The 20,231-nt window shown below is 40.3% G+C and overlaps 1 protein-coding gene across 1 annotated transcript in view; it reads left to right on the top strand.

The window, feature by feature from the left end:
- CSMD1 (CUB and Sushi multiple domains 1) overlaps nt 1–20,231 on the top strand; it is a 1,658,099-nt gene that overhangs the window by 1,243,429 nt on the left and 394,439 nt on the right. The window contains exons 14-17 of the mRNA XM_052661250.1: nt 823–1,149; nt 2,948–3,142; nt 6,273–6,411; nt 9,972–10,159. Of these exons, the coding sequence (XP_052517210.1) occupies nt 823–1,149; nt 2,948–3,142; nt 6,273–6,411; nt 9,972–10,159 (849 nt within the window). The remainder of the gene's footprint in view (nt 1–822; nt 1,150–2,947; nt 3,143–6,272; nt 6,412–9,971; nt 10,160–20,231) is intronic.

Below are 20,231 nucleotides of genomic sequence, written 5' to 3'. Positions count from 1 at the left end.
GGACTACATAGCAGATTGAAAAACAGATTTTTTATACAACTAAGTATAGCAATAACCTGGAAACATATAGGAAATAATGTAAAATAATAAGTAAATCCACACCCTAGAAATAAGTCCAATAGATGTTCCCTCCCAAAGAATATGTATATAGACATATATAAAACATATATCTTACTGATTTCTCAGTACACATTAAGTAAATATTCCAAGAGACTTTTATATTAGCCACCAAGATTTGGTCTGATTTTCCAACTTGTTCTTTAATCATCGTTACCCTGTAAATGACTTAAAATTTAATTTCAAAAAATATGCTTTAAGGCACATGCAAAATTTAAAATGAAAAATAGGAAACTGATTAGAATCAACCTTGTTTTCTGGAAATTGTCCTTATGAAACCAGCATAATTTTTCATATTAATATTTGCTCTTCTGAAGGAAGAAAGTTATAACAAGAAATCTTAATATTTGCCACAAGTTTCAGTCAACTTGATAGTTATTTTTGAATCAAGCATACACTTGATTATATATAGGAGATGGTTGTTCTGTATGTTGAACTTAATCTGTTCACAACCCGGGACAATCCCTGCTCAGAGAACTGAGGTTCCCATATATGTTGATGCCGAAAAACATAAAAACAGAAGCTGGATTGTAACACATTCAGTAGATACTCTCAAAATTAAAAAAAAAGAAAAAGAAAAGAAAAAGTTGAACCATCCTAGTTAACTGCTGGTATAGACTTCCTTCCCGGGTCCTTGGCACATAGCCAGATCTTCGGATGTGTACAAAACTGTTTCAAACTATTATTATCTGTGTGTCTTCACAGTTTCCTGTTTCTTCAACTTTACGGCATCATCAGGAATCATCCTCTCACCGAATTACCCAGAAGAGTACGGTAACAACATGAACTGCGTCTGGCTGATCATCTCTGAGCCGGGCAGCAGAATTCACCTCATCTTTAATGACTTTGACGTGGAGCCTCAGTTTGACTTCCTTGCCATCAAAGATGATGGGATTTCAGACATAACTGTGCTGGGCACGTTCTCAGGCCATGAGGTGCCATCCCAGCTGGCCAGCAGCGGGCACATCGTCCGTCTGGAGTTCCAGTCGGATCACTCCACCACCAGCAGAGGCTTCAACATCACCTACACCAGTAAGTACATCCACACCCACTCCGCGTCCATGGTCTCTGCTGGCTCTACTCTGGGGTTTTATGGTCACAGTTCACAAAATTATATAACATTATCCTGAGAACCTAAAAAAATACCCCACTCTGTTGTGGTGTCTTGGTCACTCAGCCCTATAGTGAGGACTGGTGGCTCACATACTTCTGTCTCTCTGGTTTTCCTTCTACCTGTCCATCCATCCATCCATCCACCCCTGTGTCCTCCATGCGATAGAATAGAGTAGTGAAAAGCAGTGAGGTATTTGGAGTCGGGAGTCATGGATTATAACACCTGCTAAATGTATGGACTTGGCCTTCCCAGGTGACCTAGTAGTAAAAAATCTGCCTGCAATGTGGGTGACCCAATTTTGATTCCTGGGTTGGGAAGATTCCCTGGAGAAGAGAATGGCTACCCACTCCAATATTCGTGCCTGGAAAATCCCATGGACAGAGTAGCCTGGCGGGCTACAGTCCAGTGGGTTGCAAAGAGTTGGACACAACTGAGCAACTAAACAACAACTCGTATGTACTCAGTGAATTTTGATAAGACAGCTAACTTTTCTTTGCTTCAGACTCCTCATTTGATCATAGCTTATATTTAAGACCATCTGCTTAAATTGTACTGTTGAGGGAATAAAGTAAGATAATAATGTTAAACAGGAGTTATAAGCTAAAATGTACTGACTGCCTCCTTCTCTTGGGTGATCTGCTTAGGATTTGACAGAAATTGTTTCATTTAACATTGCAGCAACTCTGGACTATAAGCTTCATCTTCCTCATTCTGTAAATAAAGACAACTAGGCTTCAATATTGGAGAAGGCAATGGCAACCCACTCCAGTACTCTTGCCTGGAAAATCCCATGGCCAGAGGAGCCTGGAAGGCTGCAGTCCATGGGGTCATGAAGAGTCGGACACAACTGAGCGACTTCACTTTCACTTTCCTGCATTGGAGAAGGAAATGGCAACCCACTCCAGTATTCTTGCCTAGAGAATCCCAGGGACAGAGGGGCCTGGTGGGCTGCTGTCTATGGGGTCACACGGAGTCAAACACGACTGAAGTGACTTCTCAGCAGCTGCAGCAGGCTCCGATAGGGGCTTCCCAGATGACTCAGCAGTAAAGAATCTGCCTGCGATGCAGGAGACACAGGAGACTTGAGTTCAGTCTCTGGATTGAGAAGGTCCCCTGGAGAAGGAAGCAGCAACCCACTCCAGAATTCTTTGCCTGGAAAACTCCACGGACAGAGGAGATAGGCGGGCTACATAAGGAGAAGGCAAAGGGATAAGGGGGTGGCAGAGAATGAGATGGTTAGATGGCATCACCAACTCAATGGACATGAATTTGAGCAAACTCTGGGAGACAGTGGAAGACAGAGGGGCCTGGAGGGCTGCAGTCCAGGCACAACTTAGCAAATGAACCACAGAAAGGCTCAGATGACCAGAGCAGTCTTCCCAGGGACAGGTAGTAAGCACAAGGGCTGGGATGCTAACCTAGATGTGCCAGAACCAAGATCCTTTTCTGTCACCTACGTATCTCATCTCCATTTTTCTTAGTGAAAAAGTGCCTTCCAATTTTGGGATGCTGTGTGGATGATAATGAGGTCTATCTACCCATCTCTCTCCTTCTGTCTCTCTAGGTATCAATATTCTGTTTATTGAATGTGTTTATCTATCTCTGAAAAATAGCTAAAACTGCTTTATAAGTGGTTCTGCTTTCTTTTTCAGTGCTCATGATTAATATTCAAGTGTTTGGGTTTTTTTTACTCCAATTTTTTTTTTTTCTTTTCAGCATTTGGTCAAAACGAGTGCCACGATCCTGGCATCCCCATAAATGGGCGGCGTTTTGGTGACAGGTTCCTGCTGGGGAGCTCGGTCTCTTTCCACTGTGATGATGGCTTTGTCAAAACCCAGGGCTCGGAGTCCATCACCTGCATCCTGCAGGATGGGAACGTGGTCTGGAGCTCCACCGTCCCCCGCTGCGAAGGTGTGGGCCCCTCCCGTCTGCCTCTTACCTTCCTCTGAAAGGGAGCCTCTGACAGAAAACGAACAAGCAAACAGACAGCAACCCTGGTTCCCTAAAGGCTGCCATAGCCGACTGAGAACCACCAAGTGGTGGCTGTGACAGCAGGAGCTAGCGTCCCACGGTCCTGGAGACTGAAAGTCCAAGGTCCAGGTGTCAGCAGGGCAGGCTCTGAGGGGGGCAGATGTTCCAGGCCCCTCTCCTGGCTTCTGGGGCTTTGCTTGTCTTGGCTTGTAGAAGCAGCATCCACACATTCTCCGTGTGAGAATGCATCTCTGTCCCAGTCCCCTCCTTCTAAGGACACCCATCATATTGGACTCGGGCCTGCTCTAATGCCCTCATATTGACTAACCATGTCTGCAGTAACTTTCTTTCCAAATATAGTCCCATTTTAAGATGCTGGGATTAGGAATCCAAAGTATCATCTGGGGGGGAGTGTAATTCATCCTCTGTAAACAGCATCATTTTTAGTTAACTGTTTTGTTGCCCTTGGTGTAACTGACATATATACAACCTAACTAGTTTTCTTCTTGACATTTCACTCTAGTTACCTGTATAGGAAAACCAAAGGGGAAAGAATTAAGAAGGGTATTACTTTTAATGTATATTCAGGTAGGGGAATATTTACTTATGATACATACTCAAACCCCTCTTATCAGAATTGCCCGTGCATAATGAGCTAAGAAAACTTAATAAAAGTATCGCTCATAAATACCAAGGAAATGCAGATCTGTTTAAAGAGTACAAGTTTTAGAGCAGCTTTAGATTCACAGCAAAATTGAAGGGAAGGTACGGAGATGTCCTGTGCACCCCCTGCCCTCCTATATGCACAGCCTCCCCCATCAGCAAGGTCCTCCATCAGGTGGTGCCTTTGTTATAACTGATGAACCTACAGGGATAAGTCATCATCACCCAGAGTCCACAGGCTCACTCTCATGATTGTCCATTTGCTGGGCTTGAGCCAATGTATATCATGGTGTATCCACCACGATGGTGACCTACAGGGTATTGTAACTGCCCTAAAATCCCCTCACTCCACCCATCCACCCCCACCCCACCCCATGTTTACTCACCAGTGTTGGGAGCAGGGTTACACTTCACCACCTTGCCCTGTCCCCAGCCCTGCCTCCAGAGTCATTTCTCATTGTTTCAAGGACCAGCATTATCTTCAGTCATCATTGGCTGACCCTCCTAAATTTACAGAAAGATGTTCTCATTTCTGCAGTTTCACAAATTGTTAAGACAATTTGGTGGACTGTCAGCACCACCCCAGGATGAACACTTGATCAGCTGAAGAGCAAGAAATCCACAGTAGGAGTTTCCTTTTTGTTTATTTTTACTGCTTTTTTAAAATACGGGGTTTTTTTAATAGTTTAAATTTTATTAGTGTTAATAACTGAATAGGTCATTATCCTTTATAACTCAGTAAGCTTAGAATCAGGATTCTAAAACAAATGGTATGAATACTGGGGCAGGACTGAATATGTTTGTACTTACTGCTTGAGGAAGTGTATCACTACTAACTTTGAGGTGTGACTAATTTTATGAGAAAGAAGACAAGCAATACTCTAATCTCTGTTCTCTCTGCCACATTCTCGCTGTGGGTGTGCTCACCTGCAGTAGGTGGTGTGAAGATGGGTCTAAGCTTCAGGGCCAGCACATTCCTTTGCAGTAGGGGGAATAAAGGGGCATCAGTCAGCAGCAGGTGAGCAATCCCATAGAGTCAGACAAAAGGAGACAGTATCACTTTAAATGTGAGTGGCAATTCTCTCCTTGTTTGGAAGGGACCTTCTGATGAAGTTCAAGGCAAACCCCAGGTATGGGTTGTTAACAACAATAGCAAAGCCCCTAAACACAGAGGACTGTGTGTGTGCTTAGTTACTTAGTCATGTCCTACTCTCTGAGACCCCATGGACTGTAGCCCACCAGGCTCCTCTGTCCTTGGGATTTCCCAGGCAAGGATACTAGAATGGGTTGCCATTTCCTGCTCCAGAGGATCTTCCTAACCCAGGGATCGAACCCATTGGCAGGAGGATTGTTACCATTAGTGCCAGCTGGGAATCCAAAACACAGACTAGTTAATGGTGAAAGAGATTGTTAAAGTTTACTTGTACTGAGAAACTCAATTGCTGAGAGAAAGATTTTTCTGTCTTCATTTTACACCTAACCAGCTTTTATTCTTCTGTGCAATTCAGTGTCATTAAAAAACACAAGTTACCTTGAGGGAAAAATGACTGTACAAGAATACATCTCTATGGCAACAACTTTTAAACTTCAAAGAAAATTGGAGATTTCCTGGCAAAATATAAATTACCCAAAGTGATCCAATGAAAAGTGCAGAATGTGAATAAACAAAGTACTATAAAAGAGATTTGAAAGCAAAAGAATTTAGTAAATTATATATGGCAAATTACTTTAATGAAATGAAGATACCTTGAAGTGAATCAACACATACACATATTTTAAAGTACGCACATGCTGCAGAATATTTTAATTGTAGATGCGAGGCAATTAAGTCTGTCAGCAGACATTTGTTGACATGAATACACGTAAGATATGAGTATCGGTGGTATCCCTGCCTCGCAACTCTGTTGTGATGATTGAACGTTGTAATTCCTGGGAGGTGTTTGGCGCTGACCACTCTCTCAGACTGTACCATTACTACCATTTTTAGGTGAAAAGAACTTTACTGAAGGTTGATGATAAATGCCCAGATGTGAAATAGACGTGCTCTGATTTCACTATTCTCAGTTTACTTGGAAATAACTGGTGGCTCAGATGGTAAAGAATCCACTGTTAATGCAGGAGACTTGAGTTTGATCCCTGGGTTGGGAAGATCCCCTGAAGTAGGGAATGGCAGCCCACCCCAGTATTCTTGCCTGGAGAATCCCATTAACAGAGGAGCCTGGCGGGCTACAGTCCTTGGGATCACGAAGAGTTGGACACGATTGAGCTACTAACAAACTTTCAACCATTGCTTGAATACTAGAAACCATCAAGTCTATGAACTCAGGAATGAATCCCTGCTGTTTCTGAGGTGCTGCTATGGTACATGTACATGATTTGACCTTCTGACCCCTGCATCATTTTTCAGCCCCATGTGGAGGACATCTGACAGCTTCAAGTGGAGTGATTTTGCCCCCAGGATGGCCAGGGTATTACAAAGATTCCTTAAATTGTGAATGGATAATTGAAGCAAAACCAGGACACTCTATCAAAATCACTTTTGATAGGTAAGAAAAAACTTTGGTTTCCTTAATTTGGACCTGATGACCCATGAATACCCAGCGTTTTTATTTAAATGGATCTTAAGTCTTTAGAACGATGAGATTTTCACCTTTGGTTCCCCTAAAGGAGTTCATTTTGCTCAGTAAGTTCTGTTCTTCTCTGTTTTGTCCTCTAAGCCCACAGTTAAGGCACCTCTGCAGACGTGCTTGAGGGTGTGGTGGCCCCAGACAGCATTCCCAGTGTTCACAGTCACTGGCCCTTGAGTCCAGTTCTGTACTTTGGACCTGAAGGTGGAATGAATTCTGCTTGGTGTTTTATTGCAAATGGAGCCCTTCAACCCTTAGGGGTTTGCAGAGCACAAAAGAAGAGCTCTGTGGCTTTCGGAGTGGCTCTGGGAAACTGAAAGGTGGTCTGGGTTGCAGAGTTAATAGCAGACTGTGAGCAACAGATTTCTTACCTTTTAATTAGCCACGAGTGTTTCCATCACTGGAGTGCTGCTCGGCTTGGCTGTTGGATAATGCATTTGATAATCTAAAAAAGAAGAATCATGCTATTTGAATTCTCCATGATAAAATATTGTCCAGATTGTCTCAACCATTGATTTGAAAATTAAGAACCAAAAATGCTATAGAATGGACCCAAATGCTTTAAAATCCAAGGAAGTATCTCTGTTTAGTGTTTCAAGGTTAATATCTGAGCAAACTGAGCTCTCTCCAGCAATGAGCTTCTTAAGCAGACTGAGTTTAGGGTTCTAGTATTCAGAATATTACAATGTCTCAAGACAGATATGCCTTATGACATTATTTTCTGCACTAATTTCCTAATACTCAATGATAGCATCCATAAAGGAAAGGTTTTTAGCAGGAATTGTATTATCACTTAGTAAATGGGGTTGCTAAGAGTCGGACACGACTGAGTGACTTCACTTTCACTTCTCACTTTCATGCATTGGAGAAGGAAATGGCAACCCACTCCAGTGTTCTTGCCTGGAGAATCCCAGGGACGGGGAAGCCTGGTGGGCTGCCATCTCTGGGGTCACACAGAGTTGGACATGACTGATACGACTTAGCAGCGGCAGCAGCAACTGTTTATATTTGAAGTTATTATTGACATTATTATATCTGATGGGATAATGACAACTTCAGCAGGATAATCTTTCAGAAGAAAAGAAAAAAAAATGGTCTATGTATTCATTATATTAGAGAATGGGTTCTGGCATATAATCTTAGTCAATGGAAAAAAAGAACTTTATAAGTATTAAATAAATTGAATTTAGTTTCTTATTATAATGTTTTATACTTTCTAGTATTGAGAGGGGAAATAAGCAGCACACTCCCTGATTCCCAGCAGCACATCACATTTAACTCATTTAGTAAAAACGGTGATTTCACATTCTGGTTTGGCACAATTTATTAGTGTTCCATTTTCAGTTGCTGAAAAAAATACTCATAATTTTTCTCAGTCTTGTCTTTTTTATATTATTGGACTATGGTATTTGCTAAATTCCAGCATTTCAGATATTTTTAGACACTTGTGATTTTTTTTACCCTGTACATTGCACACAGTCTTCTAAAGATTACTTGCATAGTGCTTAGGTTTATAACTTGAGCTGTGGGCTGGCATCCTAATAAAGGGTGTGTTTACACAAACAGTATTAAATTCCACACTGAGGGTATTGTTATGCAGTGTGTGATGGGTTGCCAGATGATAGAAATTATTTACATTTCTCTTTCTGAAGTTGCCCTGGAGATCCTCCAGCTGCTGAGGTGTGCCCTCTATCTGTCCTGGCTGTCTCTAAAGATGAAAGTTGTGAAAACTTCAGGGCAGATCCTGGACATGAGATTTATCCCATGCTCATCTAGGCTTCTTGAATGTGAACTCGGATAAACTGTGAAGCCATAGACCCTTTAGAGAACATTTTTCATAGTAAAATGCAAAGCTGCCCTCTCTCCCCACCCCCAAATGCCTGGCCTCTGACCATATTCTGACCTAGCCACATGCTACACCAGTTGGTTGAATTCCTCTTTGTGGAAGATAAAGGGTCAGGGACCATCCTAAGTTAGTTGCAAGAATATATTATTATTATGCATTCACACAAAGAAAGGGCTTCCCAGATGGCACTGGTGTAAAGAAGCTTCCTGCCAGTGCAGGAGACACCAGAGACATGGGCTCCATCCTGGAGTTGGGAAGATCCCCTGGAGGAGGGTGAGGGACCCAGTCCAGTATACTTGCTTGGAGAATCCCATGGACAGAGGTGTGTAGTGGGCTATAGTCCATACGGTCACAAAGAGTCAGACAGGACTGAGTAACTATACACACACACAAATACACACAAAGAAAATTGTGTGATTTAATGATCAACAGGGCAGGGTCCTTTGATTTCATCTTTTCCCATTGCTCTGTGCTAGGGGCCTAAGACAGCTGCTCTGTCCCTTCTTTCTCCTCCCTGCTAGCACCATGCAATGCCCACCCTGGGGACCATGGCACAGGCTTCCCCCGAATTCCCTGATCACTGAGTGCATCAGAGGCTCCGGCAGTGAGCTGCTCCCTGGGGACCACGCCAGACCCTTTGAAAGCCGGTTAGCTCAGACGGGCCCATTTACACAATTATCTCAGTGTCTGGAATGGCACCTCCACTGTATCAGAGAGCACCCAAGTGGCTGCAACTGTGTATGAGCATAACACCAGACCAGGTTCTCTGGAGGCATAAGTCCTTACGGGAAGGAAAGTGAGGCACTTCCTGGAAGCTGTTCTAACTTTCTCAAATCATTGAAGTAGCATTTGCTTTCTGAAGCCCAGTGTCCTTCCACTGTCATACGGAGGCCATGCAGCTTTAGTGCTTCCCAGGTTTACTGTGTTCTTCTACTTTTCTGTCTATTCATTCTATTATTTTTGAGAGCTTGATATTGAAACTCCAACTAAAAATCTTAATTTATCAACTTAATAAAACAATTATAATATATAGTGGAACTATTATATATGTAACGTTGCTCTGTATTTTCCAAGTCTCCAAGTATGCTATCATACTTTCATAATTAAAAACATTCAAAAAAGAAAAAAGAGAGTTAGTGCAGCTTTAAAAGGCACAGGATTCTGTACTTCAGGAAAAGTATTTAAAGTCGTGTCATGTTGTTTGATTTACCTCTTTCCTTTAGGAGATCATGTCACTTCAATATGCTCATTTAAGAAATCTGTAATCATGTTATACTGGGGATCATGAAAAAAGGTCTGAAAATGCATCTTGATTGACTTTCACTGATTGTTGATTCTGTGTCTGTCTATCTACTGGCTCACAGTATTTATATTTTAAAGCTGAATGACTCCCCCCCACCCCATTTGTGATATTACTGGTCAGAGTATTCAGTCATGGGGAGGGCTGTGGGGCTGAACAGAAGTTAGTAATAAGCTTAGATACCACATGCGCCAGTCTGAGAGTGCATCTGTATCTGGGTCTATTTACTTCTCTTGCTGTACCTGGGTTTTCACTCAGTGAGCAAAGACACAAGATGCCTGTAAGTTAGCACTGCCCTGCATTTCTCTTCTCACTGGACACACTTGCCCGCAGATTCCAAACCGAAGTCAACTACGACACGCTGGAGGTCAGAGACGGGCCAGCCAGCTCGTCCCCGCTGATCGGCGAGTACCACGGCACGCAGGCGCCACAATTCCTCATCAGCACGGGCAACTTCATGTACCTCCTGTTCAGCACAGACAACAGTCGGTCCAGCGTGGGATTCCTCATTCGCTATGAGAGTAAGTGGTCCCCATACCAGGGCCCTGCCCTATTGCCGGGTGGAACTCGGCGCATGCAGTCTCACTGAGTCACGCGGCAGGAGGCTTGCTGGTTCCCGTTTCTTTCCACACTGCACGGCGTAATCCTCAGGACTTTCTCTGTGAAGGACAGAGTGCCTTCATGATTTTTAATTCACAACTCAAAAAGAAGACACAGTGAGTTATTATAAAATAAGATAATAAAATCACTAAAACAATGAAATATGTTCATTTACTTCACAATGTAATATAATAATAAATTTCTACTATTATAAAATATACCTACTGGCCAAATGAGCTACATGAAATAGCACTAAAATTGTGCATCCTAAGCAATATTTTTTGCTAGAAAAGTGGTTAGGGCAGTCCTGGTACTTATTTGTGATTATGTATATGGCCATTTCACCAGGTAGCGGGCGTGGAACTAAGAGAAGGATTAAGAAGGAACTAAGAGAGAAAGCCCAGCTGAACTGTCACTAAATGACAAACAGCTACTATCAGTGATATCAACTACTATCAAAAACATTTAAGAACAATGATTATAAATATTTAAACACAATTGCTAAGCTATCATAATGCAGTGTGTTCTGTAAAGTAACCCCAGTTTCCTTCCTGTTGTGGTTTTCATCCATCCGTCCAAGTTTGGCTCTTCGCTTTAGCTTCTCACATCAGGAGATCTCGGGACTATATTATTTGGTTGTAATATCTGTGCCTGTCCTTCTGAAGCGAAGTGGAGTGGGACTGAGCTTGGGATGTTTTTCTGCTGCTAGTCAGCACTTCCCTTCTCTGAAAAATCTTCACATCCAGAGTAGGATGAAAAAGATGAATGGGAGCAGGTCAGTATGGAATCCAGTGCAGGAATACATGCTTGCTTGCTTTCTTTTTTTCTTTCTTTTTTTTTTTTTTTTTTTTTACAATGTTTTAGAGTCTTTCCTAAAATACACTAAATGAACTTTTAATGTGTAAAAGCACAGGTAATTTTATAAATGTATGAAAGAGCCATATCTCACTTGCTGAATTTTTAATCTTTTTTTTCTTTCCTTGCCTTCTTTTCCTGACATCTTACACTGCTACTCATGTTAATCTTGCCCAATCTTCACTCCAAAGAAAAGTGATGACTTAAAGGACATTAAAAAGTAATGAAATGGAAAAGGTTCTCCTTCTTAAAATGTACTTCAAGTTTTAAAAAAATGTAAATTTGATATAAGTACTACATATATGGAGCATATCTAATAATTACTAAATGAAGCTTTAATGTATAAAAACACATGTATTTTATAAATGTATGAAAGGTCCGTATCTCACTTGCTGAATTTTTAATCTTTTTTCTTTTCTTGCCTTCCTTTCCTGACATCACCCACTGCTACTCATGTTAATCTTGCCCAAACCCTTTCTAACACCTAAAATTAATAACTTGTGTACATTTCTCTGTGTGACAGGCTTATCTATATAATTATATGCAAACATATATATGCAAATACACATATAAGGTTATATGTACTTTTTGACTAAATATGAAATTATATTTTATTCATATTCTGATAATAAGAAATTAATTGTCATTGATTTATAGAATACTTTTATATTTAATTAAAATTATTATATAAGCTATATATATATATAGAATTTATATCAAACATATTTTTTTAAGACTTGAGGAGATAATAGTTGAAAACCCTAAAATGGGGAAGGAAATACTCACCCAAGTCCAAGAAACCCAGAGAGTCCCAAACAGGATAAACCCAAGGTGAAAGACCCCAAGACACATATTTATCAAATTAACAAAGATCAAACATAAAGAACAAATATTAAAAGCAGCAAGGGAAAAACAACAAATAACACACAAGGGGATTCCCATAAGGATTACAGCTGATCTTTCAATAGAAACTCTTCAGGCCAGGAGGGAAGCACAGGACATATGTAAAGTGATGAAGAAAATAACCTACAGCCCAGACTACTGTACCCAGCAAGGATCTCATTCAAATATGAGGGAGAAATCAAAAGCTTTACAGACAAGCAAAAGCTGACAGAATTCAGCACCACCAAACCAGCACTCCAACAAATGCTAGAGGATCTTCTCTAGACAGGAAACACAGAAAGGGTGTATAAACTCAAACCCAAAACAATAAAGTCAATGGCCAGGGGATCATACTTATCAATAATTACCTTAAATATAAATGAGTTGAATGCCCCAACCAAAAGGCAAAGACTGGCTGAATGGATAGAAAAACAAGACCCCTATATATGTTGTCCACAAGAGACCCACCTCAAAACAAGGGACACATACAGACTGAAAGTGGAGGGCTGGAAAAAGATATTCCACACAAAGAGAGACCAAAAGAAAGCAGGAGTAGCAATACTCATATCAGATAAAATAGACTTTAAAACAAAGGCTGTGAAGAGAGACAAAGAAGGACACTACATAATGATCAAAGGATCAATCCAAGAAGAAGATGTAACAATTATAAATATATATGCACCCAACATAGGAGCACTGCAATATGTAAGACAAATGCTAACAAGTATGAAATGGGAAATTAACAATAACACAATAATAGCAGGAGACTTTAATACCCCACTCACACCTATAGATACATCAACTAAACAGAAAATTAACAAGGAAACACAAACTTTAAATGATACAATAGACCAGTTAGACCTAATTAATGTCTACAGGACATTTCAGCCCCAAACAATAAATTTCACCTTTTTCTCAAGTGCACACGCAACATTCTGCAGGATAGATCACATCCTGGGCCATAAATCTAGCCTTTGTAAATTCAAAAAAATTGAAATCATTCCAAGCATCTTTTCTGACCACAATGCAGTAAGATTAGATCTCAATTACAGGAGAAAAACTATTAAAAATTCCAACATATGGACGCTGAACAACACTCTGCTGAATAAACAACAAATCACAAAAGAAATAAAAATATGCATAGAAATGAATGAAAATGAATACACAACAACTCAAAACTTGTTGGATGCTGTAAAAGCAGTGCTAAGGGGAAGGTTCATAGCAATACAGGCATACCTCAAGAAACAAGAAAAAAGTCAAATAAATAACCTAACTCTACACCTAAAGCAACTAGAAAAGGAAGAAATGAAGAACCCCAGGGTTAGTAGAAGGAAAGAAATCTTAAAAATTAGGGCAGAAATAAAGGCAAAAAAAAAAAAAAGAGAGAGAGAGAGAAAGAAACCATAGCAAAAATCAACAAAGCCAAAAGCTGGTTCTTTGAAAGGATAAATAAAATTGACAAACCACTATCCAGACTCATTAAGAAACAAAGGGAGAAAAATCAAATCAATAAAATTAGAAATGAAAATGGAGCGATCACAACAGACAACACAGAAATACAAAGGATCATAAGAGACTACTATCAGCAATTATACGCCAATAAAATGGACAACTTGGAAGAAATGGACAAATTCTTAGAAAAATACAACTTTACAAAACAGAATCAGGAAGAAATAGAAAATCTTAACAGACCCATCACAAGCAGGAAATTGAAACTGTAATCAGAAATCTTTCAGCAAACAAAAGCCCAGGTCCAGACGGCTTCACAGCTGAAGTCTACCAAAAATTTAGAGAAGAGCTAACACTTATCCTACTCCAACTCTTCCAGAAAATTGCTGAGAAAGGTAAACTTCCAAACTCATTCTATGAGGCCACCATCACCCTAATACCAAAACCTTACAAAGATGCCACAAAAAAAGAAAACTACAGGCCAATATCACTGATAAACATAGATGCAAAAGTCCTTAAAATTCTAGCAATCAAAATCCAACAACACATTAAGAAGATCATACACCATGACCAAGTGGGCTTTATCCCAGTGATGCAGGATTCTCCAATATCTGCAAATCAATCAATGTAATAAACCACATTAACAAGTTGAAAAATAAAAGCCATGTGATTATCTCAACAGATGCAGAGAAAGCCTTTGACAAAATTCAACATCCATTTATGATAAAAACCCTCCAGAAAGCAGGAATAGAAGAAACATACCTCAATATAATAAAAGCTATATATGACAAACCCACAGCAAACATTATCTTCAATTGTGAAAAATTGAAAGCATTTCCCCTAAAGTCAAGAACAAGACAAAAAAAAAAAAAAAAAAAAGAACAAGACAAGGGTGCCCACTCTCACCACTACTATTCAACATAGTTTTGGAAGTTTTGGCCACAGCAATCAGAGCAGAAAGAGAAATAAAAAGAATCCAAATTGGAAAAGAAGAAGTAAAACCCTGTTTGCAGATGACATAAACCTCTACGTAGAAAACCCTAAAGACTCCACCAGAAAAATACTAGAGCTAATCAATGAATATAGTAAAGTTGCAGGATATGAAATCAATACACAGAAATCCCTTGCATTCCTATACACTAATAATGAGAAACCAGAAAGAGAAATTAAGGAAACAATTCCATTTACCATTGCAATGAAAAGAATAGAATACTTAGGAATATATCTATCAAAAGAAACAAAAGACCTATATATAGAAAACTATAAAACAGTGGTGAAAGAAATCGAAGAGGACACTAATAGATGGAGAAATATACCACGTTCACGGATCAGAAGAATCATTATAGTGAAAATGAGTATACCCCCCAAAGCAATCTATAGATTCAATGCACTCCCTATCAAGCTACCAACAGTATTTTTCAGAAAACCAGAACAAATAGTTTCACAATTTGTATGGAAATACAAAAAAACCTCGAATAGCCAAAGCAGTCTTGAGAAAGAAGAATGGAACTGGAGGAATCAACCTGCCGGACTTCAGGCTCTACTACAAAGCCACAGTCATCAAGACAGTATGGTACTGGGACAAAAACAGAAATAGAGATCAATGGGACAAAATAGAGAGCCCAGAGTTAAATCCACACAGTATGGACACCTTATCTTTGACAAAGGAGGCAAGAATATACAATACAAAAAAGACAATCTCTTTAACAAGTGGTGCTGGGAAAACTGGTCAACCACTTGTAAAAGAATGAAACTAGAACACTTTCTAACACCGTACACAAAAACAAACTCAAAATGGATTAAAAATCTAAACATAAGACCAGAAACTATAAAACTCCTTGAGGAGAACATAGGCGAAACACTCTCCGACATAAATCACAGCAGGATCCTCTGTGACCCACCTCCCAGAATATTGGAAATAAAAGCAAAAATAAACAAGTGGGACCTAATTAAAATTAAAAGCTTCTGCACAACAAAGGAAACTATAAGCAAGGTGAAAAGACAGCCTTCAGAATGGAAGAGATAATAGCCAATGAAGCAATGGACAAAGAATTAATCTCAAAAATATACAAGCAACTTATGCAGCTCAATTCCAGAAAAATAAATGACCCAATCAAAAAATGGGCCAAAGAACTAAACAGACATTTCTCCAAAGAAGACATACAGATGGCTAACAAACACATGCAAAGATGCTCAACATCACTCGTTATCAGAGAAATGCAAATCAAAACCACAATGAGGTGCTATTTCACACCAGTCAGAATGGTTGCTATCCAAAAGTCTACAAGCAATTAATGCTGGAGAGGGTGTGGAGAAAAGGTACCCTCTTACACTGGGGTGTGTGTAAAAAGGTACCCTCTTACACTGGGGTGTGTGTAAAAAGGTACCCTCTTACACTGGGGTGTGTGTAAAAAGGTACCCTCTTACACTGTCAGTGGGAATGCAAACTAGTACAGCCACTATGGAGAACAGTGTGGAGATTCCTTAAAAAACTGGAAATAGAACTGCCATATGACCCAGCAATCCCACTGCTGGGCATACACACCGAGGAAACCAGAATTGAAAGAGACACATGTACCCCAGTGTTCAACGCAGCACTGTTTACAATAGCCAGGACGTGGAAGCAACCTAGATGTCCATCAGCAGACAAATGGATAAGAAAGCTGTGGTACATATACACAGTGGAGTATTACTCAGCCACTTAAAATAATACTTATGAATCAGTTCTAATGAGGTGGATGAAACCGGAACCTGTTATACAGAGTGAAGTAAGCCAGAAAGAAAAACACCAATACAATATACTAATGCATATATATGGAATTTAGAAAGATGGTAACGATAACCCTGTATGCGAGACAGCAAAAGAGACACAGATGTATAGAAGAGTCTTTTGGACTCTGTGGGAGAGGGCGAGGGTGGGATGATTTAGGAGAATGGCATAGAAACATGTATATTATCATATGTGAAATGAATCACCAGTCCAGGTTCGATGCATGAGACAGGGTGCTCAGGGCCGGTGCACTGGGATAACCCAGAGGGATGGTATGTGGAGTGTGTCAGAAGGGGGTTCAGGATGGAGAACACATGTACACCCGTGGTGGATTCATGCCAATGTGTGGCAAAACCAATACAATATTGTAGATTTTTTTTAAAAGTTAAAAAAAAAAATCAATTTGAGGTTCATCTTAAGAAGGAGAAACTTTTGCATTTCATTAGTTTTTAATGTCCTTTCAAGTCATCACTTTTCTTTGGAGTGAGGATGAATATACATTGCAGTCATCTGAATTTGTGCAACTCCTCAGCATTGATCCGATCCAATTAGAGGGCAGACAGAATGGAAACCACAGTTACAGACAACTAACCAACTGATCACTTGGATCACAGCCTTATCTAACTCAGTGAACATGTGAGCCATGCCATGTAGGGCCACCCAAGACAGACAGGTCATGGTGGAAAGTTCTGACAAAACGTGGTCCACTGCAGAAGGGAATGGTGAACTGCTTCAGTATTTTGCTTTGAGAACCCCATGAACGGTATGAAAATGCAAAAAGAAATGACACTTAAAGATGAACTCGCCAGGTGAGTAGGTGCCCAATATGCAACTGGAGAAAAGTGGAGGAAAGGATCCAGAAAGAAACAAGAGGCTGAGCCAAAGTGGAAACAAGGCCCAGCTGTGGACATGACTGGGGATGGAAGTAAAGTCCGAGGCTGTAAAGAACAATACTGCACAGGAATTTAGAATGTTAGGTACATGAATCAAGGCAAATTGGAAGTGGTCAAACAGGAGATGATAAGAGTGAATATCAACATTTTAGAAATCAGTGAACTAAAGCGAACTGAAATGGGCGAATTTAGTTCAGATGACCATTATATCTACTGTGGGCAAGAATCCCTTAGAAGAAGTAGAGCAGCCCTCATAGTCAAAAAAAAGATTCTGAGATGCAGTACTTGGATGCAATCTCAAAAATGACAGAATGATCTCTGTTCATTTCCAAAGCAGACCATTCAATATCACAGTAATCCAAGTCTATACCCCAACACTAATGATGAAGAAGTAAAGCTGAACAGTTCCAAGAAGACATACAAGACCTTCTAGAACTAACTCCAAAAAAGAAAAAAGAAAAGGTGTGTTTTTTATCATAGGGGACTGGAATGCAAAAGTAGGAAGTAAAGAGATACCTGGAATAACAGGCAATTTTGGTCTTGGAGTACAAAATTAGGCAGAACAAAGGCTAACAGAGTTTTGCCAAGAGAAGGCACTGATGATAGCAAACTCCCTCTTCCAAGAACACAAGAGAAGACTCTACACATGGACATCACCGTATGGTCAATACTGAAATCAGATTGATTATATTCTTTGCAGCCGAAGATGGAGAAGCTTTGTACAGTCAGCAAAAACAAGACCAGGAGCTGGCTGTGGCTCAGATCATGAACATCTTAATGCAAAATTCAGGTTTAAATTGAAGAAAGTAGGGAAAACTAGTCCATTCAGGTATGACCCACATGAAATCCCTCTTGATTATACAGTGGAAGTGACGAATAGATTCAAGGGATTAGATCTGATAGTTAGAGTGCCTGAAGAACACGGATGGAGGCTCATAACATTGTACAAGAGGCAGTGATCAAAATCATTCTTAAGAAGAAGAAATGCAAAAAGGCAAAATGGTTGTCTTAGGAGGCCAAACAACTGAGAAAAGAAGAGAAGTGAAAGGCAAAGGATTAAAGGAAATATCTACCAATCTGAATGCAGAATTCCAAAGAGTAGCAAGGAGAGGTCAGAAAGCCTTCCTAAGTTATCAGTGCAAAAAAGATAGAGGAAAATGATAGAATGGGAAAGACTAGAGATATTTTCAAGAAAATTAGAGATACCAAGGGAACATTTCATGCAAAGATGGGCACAATAAAGGACAGAAATGGTATGGAGCTAACAGAAGCAGAAGATATTAAGAAGAGGTGACAAGAATGCACAGAAGAACTATACAAAAAATATCTTCACGACCCAGATAACCATGATTGTGTGATCAGTAACCTGAAGCCAGACTTCCTGGAATGTGAAGTCAACTGGGCCTTAGGAAGCATCACTGCAAAGGTAGTGGAGGTGATGGAATTCCAGCATGAAAGTGAAAGTTGCTCAGTCTTGTCCAATGTTTTGTGACCCCATGGACTATATATTCCATGGAATTCTCCAGGCCAGAATACTGGAAGTGGTAGCCTTTCCCTTCTCCAGGGGATCATCCCAACCCAGGGATTGAACCCAGGTCTCCTACATTGCAGGTGGATTCTTCATTAGCTGAGCCACAAAGGAAGCCCAAGAATACTGGAGTGGGTAGCCTAGCCCATCTCCAGTGGATCTTCCCAACCCAGGAATTGAACCAGGGTCACCTGGTTCCAGGCAGATTCTTTACCAACTGAGCTATCAGGGAAGCCCTGGAATTCCAGCTGAGGTATCTCAAATCCTAAAAGATGATACTGTTAAAGTGATGCACTCAATGTAGCAGCAAATTTGGAAACTCAGCTGTGGCCACAGGACTGGAAAGGGTCAGTTTTCATTCCAATCCCAAAGAAACGTATTGCCAAAGAATGTTCAAACTACCACACAATTGCTCTTGTTTCACAGGATAGCTAAGTAATGCTCAAAATTCTCCAAGCTAGGTTTCAACAGTATGTGAACTGAGAACTTCCAGATGTTCAAGCTGGATTTAGAAAAGGCAGACCAGAGATCAAATTGCCAACATCTGCTGAATCATCAAAAAAGTAAGAGAGTTCCAGAGAAACATCTACTTCTGCTTTATTGACTATGCCAAAGCCAACAGACTATACCAAAGACTGTGTGGATCACAGCAAACTGTGGAAATTTTTTTAAAAGTTGGGAATACGAGACCACCTTAACTGCCTCCTGAGAAACCTGTATGCAGGTCAAGAAGCAACAGTTAGAACCAGACGTGGAACAATGGACTGGTCCCAAATTAGGAATGGGGGTACATCAAAGTTGTATATTGTTACCTTGCTTATTTAACTTATATGCAGAGTACATCAAGTGACAATGCCAGGCTGGATGAAGCACAAGCTGGAATAAGGATTGCTGGGAAAAATAGCAATAACCTCGGATACGCAGAATACATGACCCTTACAGCAGAAAGTGATGAAGAACTTAAGAGCCTCTTGATGAAAGCAAAATAGGAGAGTGGAAAAGCTGGCTTAAAACTCAACATTCAAAAAACTAAGCTCATAGCATCCAGTCCCATCACTTCATGGCAAATAGATGTGGGAAAAAATGGAAACAGTAACAGAATTTATTTTCTTAGACTCCAAAATCACTGCAGATGGTGACTGCATCCATGAAATTAAAAGATAGTTACCCATTGCAAGAAAAGCTATGACAAACCAAGACAGCATATTTAAAAGCAGAGACATTACTTTACCAACCAAGGTCTGTGTAGTCAAAGCTATGGTTTTTCCAGTAGTCATGTATGGATGTGAGAGTTGGACCATAAAGAAAGCTAACTGCCAAAGAGCTGATGCTTTTCAACAGTGGTGTTGGGGAAGGTTCCTGAGAGTCTCTTTGGACAGTAAGGAGATCAAGCCAGTCAACCTTAAAGGAAATCATTCCTGAATATTCACTAGAAGCACTGATGCTGAAGCTCCAATACTTTGACCACCTGATGTGAAGGACTGACTCATTGGAAAAGACCCTGATGCTGGGAGAGATTAAAGGCAGGAGGAGAAGGGGATGACAGAGGATGAGATTGTTGTATGGCATCACCAATGCAATGGACATGAGTTTGAGCAAGCCCTGGGCATTGGTGA

The sequence above is a fragment of the Budorcas taxicolor genome, chromosome 24 (assembly GCF_023091745.1).
Source record: "Budorcas taxicolor isolate Tak-1 chromosome 24, Takin1.1, whole genome shotgun sequence".
NCBI classification, from domain to species: Eukaryota; Metazoa; Chordata; class Mammalia; order Artiodactyla; family Bovidae; genus Budorcas; species Budorcas taxicolor.
This window is presented reverse-complemented; position numbering and strand designations above follow the sequence as displayed.